The 15,630-nt window shown below is 39.7% G+C and overlaps 1 protein-coding gene and 1 non-coding gene across 3 annotated transcripts in view; both read right to left on the bottom strand.

Moving 5' to 3' along the window:
* The window catches only part of ifih1 (interferon induced with helicase C domain 1), a 182,561-nt gene that overhangs the window by 35,639 nt on the left and 131,292 nt on the right, over window positions 1-15,630 (bottom strand). For both annotated transcript variants that reach the window (XM_041201770.1, XM_041201769.1), the window contains 4 exons: window positions 9,604-9,806; window positions 5,957-6,073; window positions 5,128-5,251; window positions 1,181-1,402 (listed from right to left, as the gene is read on the bottom strand). In XM_041201770.1, coding sequence (XP_041057704.1) covers window positions 1,181-1,402; window positions 5,128-5,251; window positions 5,957-6,073; window positions 9,604-9,806 — 666 coding nt within the window. The remainder of the gene's footprint in view (window positions 1-1,180; window positions 1,403-5,127; window positions 5,252-5,956; window positions 6,074-9,603; window positions 9,807-15,630) is intronic.
* On the bottom strand, window positions 4,818-5,031 carry LOC121285399. The gene has a single exon (XR_005944676.1). It is a non-coding gene; the product is annotated as a small nucleolar RNA U3 (small nucleolar RNA).

Below are 15,630 nucleotides of genomic sequence, written 5' to 3'. Positions count from 1 at the left end.
CAGAGCCTGCTCAGGCTCCGGCAGCCAGAGGACAACCGCCAAGGTCATCGGGGTCACCAGGACAACAGAGTCAGCAGCTGTCTCCAATACTACTGACAGTGAGGAGGGGCACCAAGACATAGATCTGCAGATATAAGATGAAGGTACCTTGAGCATAACAGGGGCATTATGTGACATTATTTGCGTTAATTACTTTGATGTTTTTATTGGGGATGGACGCTTGTTTCTTCTTTGTATGGTCATGTGAAGTAACGTTAATAATTTATTTGACTTAAATGGGCTGAGTTGTCTGGATGACATGAATAGGTGCCAGACTGGCTTGTAAAAGTATGGTCTTGTGTGTTGCTGGGGTACTGGGTTGGATTCTCACTTATAGATTGTTAGCAAAGGTGACAATGCCATTGGCTTGACAAGGCATCAATGTCTTGGATGCCTAGCTGAAGATATGCTGGATCAAAGTGTCTCTGTTGTCCCTGACTCCATGAGGGTTCTTTCTTGTCCTCTGCCTCAAGGTGCTTACGTTGCACCTCCCCAGGCTCTTCCTCTGAGCCATCACTTGAGTCGTCCTCTGTGGCCTGTGGAGCTGCCTTGCTTTCCTCAGCCTTCAGTGGGTCCCCCCTTTCCAGATCCAGGTTGTGCAGAGCGCAACATGTGTTGACTATGAGGCAGGTACACTCTGGAAGATACTGCAATGCTCCCCCTGATCAGTCCAGGCATCTGAAGTGCATCTTCAGCAGCCCGATGGTCCTCTCCACCACTGTCCTTGAGGAAAGGATGAAAGACTCTGCTAGGAATTGTCTACAGACCTCCTGATGGTGGTGATGTAGAGAGAGATGTATAAATAAAGGGACCAAAGGTGAATGTACGTTAACTTGACTGAAGTAACAGAGAGGACTGATGAGTGTAATGTAGTTGATGTGTATATGGACTTTCAAAAGGCCTTGATAAATTACCATGTAATTGCCTTATTATCAAAATTAAAACCCAAGGGTTTAAAGGGACAGTGACATCCTGGATCTAAAATTGATCATGGGACAAAAAGCCAGCAGTTATACATGAAGAAAAGCTGCTTAAAAGTTATTCATTTTGGAAGAGTGAACATGACCCAGGTATAGTTAATTATTTGTAAATGAAGCTTTGCTACCTTGCAAATACATACTACAATGTAGAAACATATTACCATTAAATAGGGTAATAAGAAATCTATCAGTATCATCCAATTTTGACTTTGGTACATCTTCATCATCATCTGGGACCTTCTTCCTTTTCTCATCTTTGTAGAAATCTGTGAGGTAATTGTAGGCATCAATCATTCTTATGGTATCATTAATCATCAGGGCATCATTGTATTTTCTTAAATGCTCTGCGCAGACACGCAGTTTACGATTTTCTTCTTTTGCTCCTGTGGAAGACAAAATGATATCATTTACCTCTGTAGTATGTGTGGGCTGCAGTGCAATTTAGCAACTCTATTGCTTCTGAAACAGTAGTCATCCAATGAGTTTAAACTTACATTTACATCCCCATTCTATACTGTACAAAGCATTAGCTGAAAAAGACCCAAAATTTAGTTTCTGATTAGACAATATATCATGAACACTGCCCCTAATTTTTCAGAATAAATCAGAAGATTCCTTTACCTTTCTAATTCTAGTACATCTACTGTTCCACAAGGCCAATTTTAAAGGTCCCAACTAGAATAAACTGGGTAAAATGGCAATGAGTCCCACACTGAGCCACTTAAGATAGTGTTCTGGCCGCTGTCAACATGGGCATGGTCCTGAGGTGGTTAGCTGCGGCATCCACCTATTCTGGGGGAGGTCACACGATATATGGAAACTGGGGTGATGTGACATGCGTATGACACTGACTGTAATTTCTGAGGTAAATTGAACAGATTGTGTATTACGCACACCCTCCTATTTAGTGGCCTAAACACCAGTCTGTCAACGGTCAAGAATTTTTTAATTATTAACTTTGTGGAGCCAGGTGGACTGGGAATGCTCATCCTGGGCCATCAAAAATGAACTTTAACCTGGCCTGTGTCAGTTTCCTGCCCTTCATGTGGGACATCCATTTGGTGCCAGCAGCTCACTGGCTGTTACTAAATGAGGTCCAGGCCTCAATATGACTCAGGCCTCTAGATGTTAACAATAAACTGGCATGGGCACACTCCACCTATCACTCACCTATTGTTCAGCTCAAGTTAAAATCACCTTTGTGGTGTTTCATGGGCATACTTAGACCTCTACCATTGCACCATACAACACAAATTAAACTAAAACTTACAAAATCCAACGACCCCTGGCATTCCATGAGGCTGAATATGCTGGCTTTATGCTCAAAACAAGACTTATAAAACTATAGAATAGTACAGCACATAGGGCGGCCATTTGGCCCATCAGGTCTGTGTCAGCTCGTTTGAAGAGCAATCCAGTGGTCCCACTTACCCTGCTCTTCCCCCTATCCCAATTCACTTTTGAAGGATACTATTGAATCCGTATCCACCATCCTATCAGGCAGCTTGTCAATCAGCTGCAACACTGACCCCATCACTTAAATATCCACTGTCAGTTCTGTAGCACAAATCCATTATAAAATTGGCGTTCTGCGATGAGAGTGCTTGGAAATTAAGGGCAGAATTTTGCCCTCATTGGATGGGTTTGGTGGGGGCGGGCGGAAACCGACCACGAACAGGCCCAACCACAATTTCACCGATGTGAATCGCGTGCTGCAGTGCTCAGCACTGCCTGTGTGCGGAGAGGAGGAGGGGCGAGCGTGAACTTCATGCAAGCACGTGGGGTGTGCACTGGAAAACATTTTTCAAAACAAAAAATGAAGAACTTTAAGGAGTAAAATAACATGTCTCCTCATGTGGTTCTGTCTCATGAGCAGGGACATGTTAGAAATAGGAAGACATTTTTAAAAAAATTTTTAATTACGGATTGAAACCTCATCCCACCCATGGATGGGTGGATTTGCAAAAAATGCAAAGGCTACCTGGCCTTTTTGCCTGCCCGCCAATCGCAAGGTTGGATGGGCAGCGAAAAATTTTAATCAATTGGATTGTTAATTGCCTTAATAGGCCTTTTAATTGTTGGTGGGCACGCTGCCAACTCCCGCATACACCCGCCGACCGAAGTATCGCGCAAGCGCGTGATGACGTCGGGACGCTCGGCTGTTGTCATCACGTGTCACTTTACGCTTGAGCGGGTCTTGCAAGCGCCTGCTTAGTGAAAAATTCTGCCCTAAGAGTCCTGTTCTTAAAAAATAAGGTTCGCGTCAAAAGTGGTGCACCAGACAAGTAGGAAAGTGTATGGCTCCACACATCGACTGTCAGCTTGTTAGGCTGGATAGTTCATGCATTAATTTGTGCTTCCATTGGCCAATCTGGCAAATTGCAGCCAGAGAAGGGAGAGAGGTATTGCAAGGAGCTGTCCCAGTGCAGCTGGATTCAGGTCATCCCAATTCCAGGAAGGAGTTAGGAAACAGGCATTCAACTCCTGATTTTCAGATGCAAAAGGGCTAATATCTGTTTCAGGCATGGATCCTGGGTGCTTATATTTCTTTATATTTCAGTCTTTGTAAATCTGGCAGTCAGCGCACTTCTGACGTAGAATATGTGCCTGAATGCTACCTAGCATATTAGATGGTCAAAGCGCCTGCTTTAGAATCAAAAAATTCTAACCCAAGAGATCCAGTAGGATGTATCATTTACATTTTTCTTCATGTTTTCTAATTTTGGATAAGTTTTCTAAGTGTAAATATTGAATTGTTTTATTGTAATTGTAAACATAATCTTAAAATTACACCTTAAACATAATAGCTAATCCAAGAAAAATTACTTAACGCAAAAGCTTGTGGGAATATCAACTAAGATGCTTAAAAAGAGAATTCAATATTTACCTGTGATGCAAGGGTACTAAAGAGGAACGAAGAAATGAGAGGTAACTGGGATTTAAAGACACAAAGGACTATATGTCTAACAAAATGGATTGAACAGCTTACTAAAGTTCCTACAAACTGTTAATCCCAATAACTGTATGTTGAGGAAGAATGAGTCTGAACCTAGCCTCTACCTTAAGACAGGTTTATTTCCAAGACAGCAAATCAAAGTCAGAGACTCTCGCAGTTCCAGCCAGGCACTCAGGGCTGAATTTTCTGTTCGTCAGGCAGGCGGAGCTGACCCAATCGCGGCCGCTCCGCCATTTTACGTGGGCAGGCCAATTAAGGCCCGCCCAGTGTGACGTCCGCAGGGAAGCGCTATGCACTCCCTGTACGGGCAGGGGAGTAATCCCTAAAATTGAGAGTGCGCTCTTTCGCGCATGGGACGAACGGAGCGCACTCATCTCCCTGAGGCTAAGTGCTGCCTCAGAGAGATCACTTCTATTTTCAACAATATTAAAAATAGAAAAAAAAAATTCCCTTACATGTCCCTTCATGTGACAATTTTATATGAGTTGGGACACGTTCATAATTTCCATAATAACTTTATTAAAATTTTAAAAACCCTACATGAAACCCCATCCCATCGGTGGATGAGGTTTCATGTTTTTCCTAGTTGCTGCCAGGGCTCCTGGCTGACTCGCCAACCTTAAGGTTGGACAGGGAGGTCCTTTAATTGCTTAATTGATCCTGTCAATGACCTCAATCGGCTATTGACAGGTCGATGGGTGCACAGCTGATTTTGCTGCGCCCCCGCCTTCCTGAAAATTTAAATGAGGGCGGATTGATGTTGGGAGTTCCCCCGACGTCATCCCGCGTCATTTTACATGTCGGCGAGTGGGCCCCGACCCAGCTCGCCGAGGTAAAATCCTGCCCTCAGACTGTGTTCTCTTCCTCTAACTCTCTACAAGAGAGAGAAGGAACACTCATCAATGACAAAGAGCAGCTGCTAAAAGCAACACCCAATGTCTGCTTCCTGCTCAGAAGAGAACACTATAAATCCTCCTCATGGTTTGTGAGACCAAACACTCTAGAAACACACTTCTCAAGAAAAAAACTTTTACAATGATTCTCTAATCCTTCCCCAATTGGAGACAGCTGTGCTTAATTACCAATTTAGAACACCCATTTAATTGCAACACAAATTCCACATTAACACAAACACACAATGCACCAACTAACCTATTTTCTCTTTCTGTACAATCCACTGCTCATAAGACTGCGTGCCAAAATCTGATGCAGGGTTTCGTCCAAGGTATGCGTGAATTTTCATCATCATGTCTTTGATTTGCCCTCCAAAAGGATCCTTAAAATCAAACAGGAAGTGAAATCAGCTGTTTTAGTAAAGGATCCTAAATATGTACTTTGTGATATTTGGATATCACACATCTGAAACATGTATCTGCAGTGCATCTACACCTGACAATGGCATTTTCTGTCTTTATAGAGTGGAAAAACTGTAATCTATTTTGGACAGCTAACATATTTCCTGCGGATTAGAATGTTATGCATGTTATTATTCTGCAGATGATGAAATTTTAGAATAAAAACAGAAAATACTGGTATCGATCAGCAGGTCAGACAGCATCTATGGAGAAAGGAAAAACATTAGGTTAACATTTCAGGTCTATGACCCATTTCATTGTTGTTGTACTAGATGTTACAGCGAGAAATGGGAAATGGATGTAAAAACCAAATAGGTATTGATTGCCTAATGGAGCCAAAGAGGGATTTCCCAAATTCTTCAGCATGCCATTCCCCCACCACTTCAAATTGGTCTGGGCTTTTAATCTGATTTTTTTTTTCCGCCCAGGAGATCACATGATTTTTGGGTGGAGTGGAATATATGTCTTGTGATCCATAATTGTTTGGGATATGGTGGATGCAGAAATCCTATTGAACAGCAAGGGAAATTTAAATTTACTAATTTTGGGCCAACGTTAAAGCAAAACATTTTTTTCGAGAGAAATGGATGTTCTTTAAATGGATTCCCAGAAGTAGATATTGGTACCTCCGTTCTTTCTTCTGCAATCTCCATCTTTTTGACAGGATCTTTCACTTGGTCTTTCAGTTGTGCATGATGCTCCTTAACAGTCATTATTTTGTAAGCATCAAGGTTTGCACAAATCTACAAGATCAAAAAGATACAAAGATGTGTTAGGTTCATATAGAAAAGTTAACTGGTAACATTTACTGATTTGCTCTAGTTGTCCTGAAGCACCAGTCAGTGATGAACCTATCTGTAACTAAAACAAAAACAGAATTACCTGGAAAAACTCAGCAGGTCTGGCAGCATCGGCGGAGAAGAAAAGAGTTGACGTTTCGAGTCCTCATGACCCTTCGACAGAACTTGCGTTCGAGTCCAAGACACACACCTTAAACCAGCTTATATTTCAACTCTTTCTTGGACTCGAACGCAAGTTCTGTCGAAGGGTCATGAGGACTCGAAACGTCAACTCTTTTCTTCTCCGCCGATGCTGCCAGACCTGCTGAGTTTTTCCAGGTAATTCTGTTTTTGTTTTGGATTTCCAGCATCCGCAGTTTTTTTGTTTCTATCTGTAACTAATCTGTTTTCCTGTGCTGGCATCTTAATCATTACTTGGCTCAGTGTAGCATTCCAACCAATTAATAAAAATGTTGTACATTCGGGCTGCACAAAGGCACTTAATCTAAGCTGGCACTAGGGGCAACATTGAAGAGAGGGGAAACAAAAACAGAATTACCTGGAAAAACTCAGCAGGTCTGGCAGCATCGGCGGAGAAGAAAAGAGTTGACGTTTTGAGTGCTCATGACCCTTCAACAGAACAACAGAACCAGTTCTGTTGAAGGGTCATGAGGACTCGAAACATCAACTCTTTTCTTCTCCGCCGATGCTGCCAGACCTGCTGAGTTTTTCCAGGTAATTCTGTTTTTGTTTTGGATTTCCAGCATCCGCAGTTTTTTGTTTTTATCTATTGAAGAGAGGGGCATTGGCGGAAGTATTGTCTTTCAGAAGAGCTGTTAAAATTGGGACCTCTCCACCTGTTCAAGTGGACATAAAAAAAATCCCATGGCTTTTGAAGAAGAGCAGGGGAGCTTTCTTGGTGTCTTGGCCAACATTTAATCCTCAAATGATACTAACAAAATAGATTAACTGATTATTTAACTCATTCTGTTGAATATTACTGTGCACGAATTGGCTGCAGCATTTACCTGTACAACAACACTCCAAAAGTACATTTGAGATTTGCCTGATGTAGTTTCCAGGCAAGTCTGTAAATTGGTTCATAACACATCGGCCAAGCAGGCAGCATACTGCTTATGTTTGCAAATTGGGGTCCTGTTCCAATCATAGGACTCTGTTAGTTGTTTTTAAGTACAAATGGACCCAGCAGGCATGCTCTGTTTGTATCAGGCAGTGAGTAGTCTATTCATTAGTCCTTATAGTCTGATGCAGAAATGACTTGGGCAGATGTTGAGGAGCAGTATTTCTGTGGGCCCAGGGAAGCAGGAACTGCTGATTTTAGTCCCACAAACACACAGCAACTAAATGTTGCAACCCTATGTGCCTCAAACCCTCGCCTCTCATGTGACACCCTAAATCTTTTACTACTCTCTCCTAGTTCGGCTTGCTGATGGAGCTAATGGTGTCCTCACTGAGTTGCCCACTAGCACTGACTGCCCCTTGATAGTTCATTTCAATTATGCTGATGAGGGCCAAATTTGAACATAGTTTGGGCTCCCGAATGCTGCCTTAAGGCAGGTGACATGGCTGCTCCACTGAGGTCATGCCTGTTTTGGGTGGAAATTAAAAGTCACCCCCAGTTTGTGCTGTTTCTAAAAGGTACCGTCAAATGGTTAAAAGGCACAAAAAATGTTTCTCCATGAAACTGAACACAGCAGCACTTGTTTAGTACAGTTTTGAATTTCAATATTACTGTCAGCTTGACAGTTTGAGCGCAGTATCCTGGACCAACATGATGTTGATCACATCCATCACAATGAAGAGTGGGATTGTCGTTAATGTAGAGGCTCACTAACAACTGTCAAATTCAATATGTTTGCTCTAGAAGATACTCAATAAAGGCAGGGAAGATCTTAGATTTCAGAGAGATTTAGGGATCCAAGTAGTGAAAGCACAGGTACAAAAATAATTGAAAAAGTCTTATGAAATATTGGTTGTTATGTAACAAGGATTGGAATACAAAGGAATGAAAGTTATGTTACAGATGTACAGAGCTCTGTTTAGACACTATCTAGTGTATTGCATTCAGTTGTAGGCATCTCAAAAAGGATATATTGATGTTGGAGGAGGGGGCAGCACAGATTCATCAGAATGAATTTGTGATTAAAAGGGAAAATTTATGAGGACAACTTGCATAAAATAGGCTTGCATTCTCTTGAATATAGGTCCACCTAATTGAGGTATTTAAGATGATAAAAAGAATTGATAGTGTAAATAAAGGGAAAATGTTTCCTCTGATAGGGCAGACCAAAACAAAGGGGCATAATTTTAAAAAATTAGAGCCATGCTGTTTAGGGATGATGTCAGGTAGCACTTATTCACGTAAAACAAAGTGGAATTCTGGAACTCTCTTATCCAACACACTGTTGAGGATAGATCAACTGAAAATTTCAACACTGAGATTGGTAGATTTTTGCTTGGTAATTTGTAACTAATCTGGGTAGATGAAATTAAGGTGTAGATCAACCATAATCCAATTGAATGGCTCGAGAGGCTAAATTGCCCACTTCTGCTCCGACATAACTGTGTTACCAATTATTATTTAGTCAAGGACACTCATTGCTACTGCTTGCAAAACATTAGGCTTAGTCACATTTTAAAGCAACTCATTCATAAGCAGACATTGATTGAAATTGTATTGTACTTTACCCAAGACTGAACAAAGTGAAAAAGAGATGTCATTCTAGTTATTTTGCAGAGGTTGTTTTAAAAACTTAGACAAAAATTGTACAGATCAACAGAAACAAAAGGCTTTTTAACAAATTACCAATGAGTGGACCAGTTGCCCTAGCTATTAATAGTAGCTAAATATTTTATTTAATTGAAACAGAAAACCACAGCAATTTTCAAAGGAATAGAAGTAAAAAAAACTTGACACAACCTGCTGTGAATCACATAACATTGTCACTCTACCTTTAGTCACAGTCGTTACATATTTTCTTGATCATTATAGCAATGCCAATTTCTCCCAGAATTGGTTATAATGATACGATTCACTTTGAAATAAAAGCCAATATGGGGGCAAATATTCCTATGTTTTCCTCTATTTGCTAATATTAGCAAAATTGATTAAAAAATACCAAATGTGGATCGTTTACCTATATATAAACCAATGATGATTTAGGGTTTGTAAATCAAAGACTGTAATTCAATCTTAGTTTTCGCTGGGCACTCCTAACTATGATATTCATTATAATTCCCTTTTTGATAGCCACTTTTTTCATCACCACATTTTATTTATTTCACAGGGTATATGCAGCACCATGCTGCTACCTTCAGCTATGAGCAGTCACAGAACTAACATGCGTGCCAGCTGAAGTAGGGTACCACTATTAAGAATTGCTCTTCATAGCTGAGAATGGACAAAGCATATACTGGAGCTAATTGCCACTCATAAATGACTTAAATAAGCAGAACAAATGCAAAAATCTTACTTGTAAAATGTGTGATTCTGCATTTTTTCTATTCCTTGCACCACCCACGCCAGGTGACGCGGTCAATCCCAGGATCTGTGGTAGTGCCACTTCTGCATCCCCTTTGTTGTTCAGCTTTTGCTCAATGTACCTGGTCATTATGCTCTTGTACACTCCTTCTTTCTGAGTGTGGTGGCATTCATCAATTATTATCAGTGAGAAATCTAGTAAGAACAAAGTAGTCATATTACATTATAACAATTCACTACCTCGGTATCTGTGGGACTACAATACTAAATCTTCAAAGCCATTTATTGATGTGCAACATGGAACTTGTTTTGTAAACGCATAGGGTAAATTATTCTCTTCATTGTCCATGTGGTAATCTGGAGGAACAGGTTGCCAGTCCACTATAGAATCTAGACAATTTTTAGTCTATAATCCACTTTGCCAGATTACTGCTCAATGGCGAAAGTGCAAATTTATTCCCAATGATTCTTATTTTGTCTGGAATAGTACTATCAGAATAGCAGATAAATAAAGATGGCACATGTAGAGTAAAGGGTTAATGGTTATGTTAATTAGACAATGATGTTAATGATGATGTAAGCATGACACCAGGATCAAATGACCAAGAGGCTCCAGGGAAGCAAGACGCAAAATAGTTTGTGTCCAGAGAACGAGGTAATTAGCATGAGGTCTTGAACGTAGATAGTGTAAATAAATAGTTTAAGAAAAATTAAATACTGACTATCTCCAAGTCACTTACAGAGTGAGTAAAACCTCATCAAAACGCATGCCCTGTGTTATTTTTGATTGTTAAGTGTGTTGCACTGGGAATATTATGTTGGATATTAATCTTGTTCAGGAGCTTTGCATTCCTGGAGCACATATTAGGAATTTGGGTTTGGAGACCAGCAAGCTTTGCAGGAATTCCTGTTCATTAAATTTAATGGATAAAAAATCCCATTGGGGCTTTTGAATTCCTTGCCTGAAATTCAGGGTTCACAAATTTACAATATCTGCCCTGATAGCTGAATATGGAGCTTATGTTGTTGATGTATGGACATTTGGATGGCTGGGAATGAATAATAAACTGACTTCTAATTGTCATATGGTTTATTATAATAAATCTTTACAGTCAATGTGTGCACAGTAAGATCCCATAAACAGCGATGAGACAAGTGACCAAATAATTTTGATGGTTAGGGTTGGGAGATAATGTTGGCTAGGACATTGGGAGAAATTGCCTGCTCTTCTTCAAGTAATAGTATCATGTCTATGCCCATCTAAGAGAGTAGACAGCACCTCTGACAGTGAAAGACTCCCTCACTACTATAATGAAATGGCAGCCTAGATTATGTTCACATCTCAGGAATTGTGCTTGAAACTTTGCCCTTCTGACTCAGCTACAACAGTGCTATCACTGAGACAATATCTAAACCATTAATCAAGCTGTAATTTTGGTTAACATTTAGATTGTATCCATAAACTGCTTTTGCATCTTTTGTATCCCTTGATTATAATATGCACTTATTATTTGCAATCAGCTAGAATACTGTCTGTCAAAAATTCTTTTGTATTTGGGAAGTATAATGATTGGGCAGAGACAACAGGATGCATTCTACTAATTATTAAAATAAAGCAGATGCTATGATTTTACATAGTAATTAGGGATTTTCTTTGCATTTTAACAGCTGAATTTACAGACATCTACAACAAATCAATGTAACAATTTTCAAACCAATATAAAATCAGGGTCGTGTATTGAGCACTTGGACTGAGATGGTATTTTCAAATGGCAAATGAAAGCCTTTAAACCCTATGGAAGTTAGCCAATTGTACTTTAGCATTGTTTAAAGATTAATAATTGTTGCAAACACTGGTTAAAAATCCATGAAGGGATGTATTTTATGTGCTTCCTGATGTATTTATTTTATTGTTGCCTGAATCACTTTCCGGCCTATCATGTTACTTGAAAGCAGGACCTTTGACAAGTTACACGTCCAAAGCTAAGAATAGACCAATAATCCAAATTAGCAGCCAGTATAGAAGTGATCACAGTTGGGACATAACATTTGTTTTTAACTACACTGTAACTCCTGATGCTGACCAACCAGGTGCCCGTGTGTGCTTGACCTCCACTGAGATTGTTGGTGCATCCGCAGTTTCTTCCACCAAGATATTGATCCTAAGCCAGCCTAAGACTCCAACTTTAGCCATGTAAATTGGAATGTCAACTGTAGATTTTAAATTAGTTTTTTTCTTCTGACTTATTGGGTATTCTGGTTGAAAATCAGCTCTCCCACCATGACAGCACAACTGCATGATCAGGTTATCTCTGAAATTTACTTAGCAGTTAAAAGCGTGTCAATTTAGTCCCAAGTTCTGGATTTGATAATGGGAGTGAAAAAATAGTACTTCCTGAGCATCAAATTGGTACACAAAGAAACCTAAATGGTCAATTGTTCATTTGTCTAACCATGGAGTGCGCAAACCTTTCTAAAGTCACTGAACAAATTGGAAAGGCAGTGTGCACAGCCCGTCTAACTCAGTTGGTAAATAATGGGACTTTAACCCCTTGGATGTGGGTTAGAGATAAATTCTTTTTCTTAAGAAATACTTTATTCAAAATATGTTTTTTAAATTGACTTTTACCAGCAAATTATAAATTGAAAGTCTGAGGCTCAGCTGAAATCCCTCTTTGCCAGTATCAACTCCAAGGTCAAATTGGATTTGTTCAAAGATTCATTTGTTATGGATTTTTAAATATCTTTCTTCCTTCCTTATTTATTTTCAAAATGTAATTACACAGCACTCTTATTTCTCCCAAAGGTGCCACATTTACTTTTAATTTTATCTTTAAAAATTTCGGGAACCAATTCCCTAATCCAACTATGCAGAATGTCACTGATTATAATGTCACTGATTAAGATGTCACTGGCTGCATCTGCACATGTGCAACAAGTGCTTCCCCTGGTCTTGCATTATCAACAAATGCAGGCTTTTAACCATCCCCCTGTTTTGATGTGGTTCCACATCATATTATGTTACAAAATAAGAGGTTTATAACATTGTTATGTTTTGGGACTGTATTTAATTTAGGATAAGAATGAAGGAGGTCATGTGACCTGTTCTAAAATCTGCCTAACAACAGGCCTGACTGATGTGGTTATTAAAGATTAAAGAGAGGCCTGGGTTGTTTTGCTAGAAAGAAGTTGTAAGATGTTCACACTTGGAGACAGGGGCAGAGTACCTGTGTTTACAGTAGTTAGTCTGCTCTTCTTCAAAGTCTGAGGAAGATGTTGAGAATGTTGTGTTGTAAACAGCTATGCTTTAAACTGTCCATTTATTTCCCAGAAAAAAGAAAGTTGGTGTCTCAAGGATAGCTAATCAGCATTTCTACCCGGATACAAGGCACTTTGTGATTCATTTTGCCACTGAGATGGGCTTTGAGAGGGGAAGGATTTCTAAGATATCCCTGAAAACTCACAGACACAGGAAGTCTGTTAGGATCTGGGAGAGAGAGGCCGCGAGTCTCTATTGTTCACCGTACAGGAATGTAGGTGGGAGCTCTTGATTGAAAAAAAAACACTTTGTGAGGATTTGAAATGAGGCTGGAAGATTTGCCTAGCTTGCACCAGAGAGGGAATCTCTGGGAAAATTCCTCACAATGAAAGACAGTTCTGGGGTTAAAGGTTATCAGACTGAGAAAGGAAAGGAATGGAAGTAAGCCCTTGGGAGCTAAGGATCACTTTGGATTGGGTTCAGCAAAATCAAATGACTACTTAAGGGTCACTAAAGTATACCGATGAAGTGGGATTTTTTTCAGTTGTGTTTAATTAAAAAGGGAAAGTTCTGTCCTATAATTTGAAGTATAAGTTCCTACAAAAATAGTGCTTCGTCAATGGTGCTTTTAGTCAGCTTGTTACTAAAAGTCTTAAAACATGAAATCTTGTCATGCCATCCTTTCAACTGGTTTGAAATTATTTTTATAAGTTACTGGTCTCTACAGGGATCATAACAATTATCAACACTTGCTCATTTTTTTGTGCATTAAAACATGAGGAAAAATATGCATTATTTCACCCCAGAAGAGTTTGAATAGTGTGTATGCCCATTAGTCTTAAAAGGGCAAACAAATAGTTAACTGCAAAAACAAATTATTAAAATGATTCGTTTTGTAAGTGCAAGCATTTATGAAAAAAAACGTTTATTACATCTGGCCTTATTTATAACATTGGATGCAAATAGTGATTCATTTGTGTTCAGTGAGTGATAACATCCCAGAGTACAATAAATTGTGAAGAAACACAGGAGTCTTTTTATAAAAATGTTGTGGGCTCCTGAGAAACATTTGCACTGCAGTGACAAGCAATGCTAAAGGCTAAAATCAGAGAAGTGATTGTAGACAAATACTTCAGCCAGGATTTTCCGGCCTCGTCATGGTGGGACTCACCGCGGGTGGTGCGGTGGCCCAGCCAAAACTCCACTGACTTTCAGCGGGACAGTGATTTCCTGGTGGCAGGCAGGGCCGGAAAATTACACCATTAATTACTAAAATATTTGGCCCTGAAATCTCTGGCTTGGGAGACTGGGCACATGTCCAATTTCGACTTGGAGGGAGGAGGGTGGAATATGGGCTTGAAGCCAGTTTAGCTGGAGTTCTGCCTCACTTACATCAGGACCTTTATATTCCATTTGATGGGGTGGGGAGAGAGCAAACATGTGTAGGTGAAAGGAAAATCCTGGACAGAGCTTACACCTTATCCACCACCAGTATCATTAGGGACGAGGTGGTGGGAGGGCAGTGGTGGGCAAGGGATTCCTTCTTATGCACCACTGAAAGGTCTCAGCCAAGCACATGCTAGCTATGAGCTGGCTTCAGGCCCCTTGAGGTCTTTTGAAGGCCTGAACCTTCACAGATAATCTAATCAATCCTAGAGGGGCTAATTTGCCTTCTTTGGTAGCAGAGTGGGTCCAGTAGAAGATAAAAGCTTGGAGAAAAAAATCACCAACCTATTGGACATCTGGGAAATTTCAGGCACAGCAGCAAGGCATTACATAGGTGGATTGGGTGAGATCATGCCAGGCAGGCAAAACTAATATGCCTTTGCAGGTGCCAGGGGTCTGTTCTGGCTATGTAAATGAATTCACCCCAGGTTGTGGGAGGAGGGCAACTTGGGGTTAGGATAGAGACATACACAGTAACATTTACCCTAGCAGAATGAGTTCTCAGAAATTTTGGGGCCCATTTTTTGATCAAAAATTCACAATATTACTGCTGCTTGGATTGACCTACTTTCCCCACTTGACACCGACGAAAAATGGTGCAATAAATTTTTCACAAATGGTGAACTGATTGTGTAAATGATGTTCCTTCTCATGAGATAAAATGTTTCTTTCTCCCAATAAGGTAAATTGCTCATCCCTTGTTTTGAACATTTGATTTCTTTGGGCTGGTGGAAGATTTTTGAAATCAAGCAGTTGATTTGCTGCAGCATCTGGTTAGTAAACCTGCATCAACAATGAGCTGCAAAGCAACACAGTAACCAGGACAAAATGAAAGAAACGGAATGGTAAGAAAATATTTTTTAAAATGCAATAGGAGAAGCGAAACCAAATCCTGCAAGAGAGAGAAGACAATTACATGTGAATAAACATTCCTATATAAGGTTTAAAATTGTTCCTGCATTTATCTTAGAATCAACCTCTTTTTTAGGAAAATACAAGGGAAATAAAGATTTTACAATCATTTGTTTTAATTCTTATAATTACATTCATCTAGAGAAATGTTAGCAAAGTGACGTTTTAGAATTCGGTTATTTAAAATGTGGTCCATTCGAATTTTGTTCTGATTTCTGATCGGAATTAATATAAAAAATGGCATGTATGTAACAAATCTGTGCAAAGATCTTCCTTTTGTCATCATTTGCTCAGATTAATTATTCTTCAATGAAATATTTTAGATTAATTTAGATTTATTTATGACCTGTTAAATTTCAAAGGCTTTATTCACTGTCAAGATTATCACTGTTGCATACAGAT

This window comes from Carcharodon carcharias, chromosome 12, assembly GCF_017639515.1.
Source record: "Carcharodon carcharias isolate sCarCar2 chromosome 12, sCarCar2.pri, whole genome shotgun sequence".
NCBI classification, from domain to species: Eukaryota; Metazoa; Chordata; class Chondrichthyes; order Lamniformes; family Lamnidae; genus Carcharodon; species Carcharodon carcharias.
This window is presented reverse-complemented; position numbering and strand designations above follow the sequence as displayed.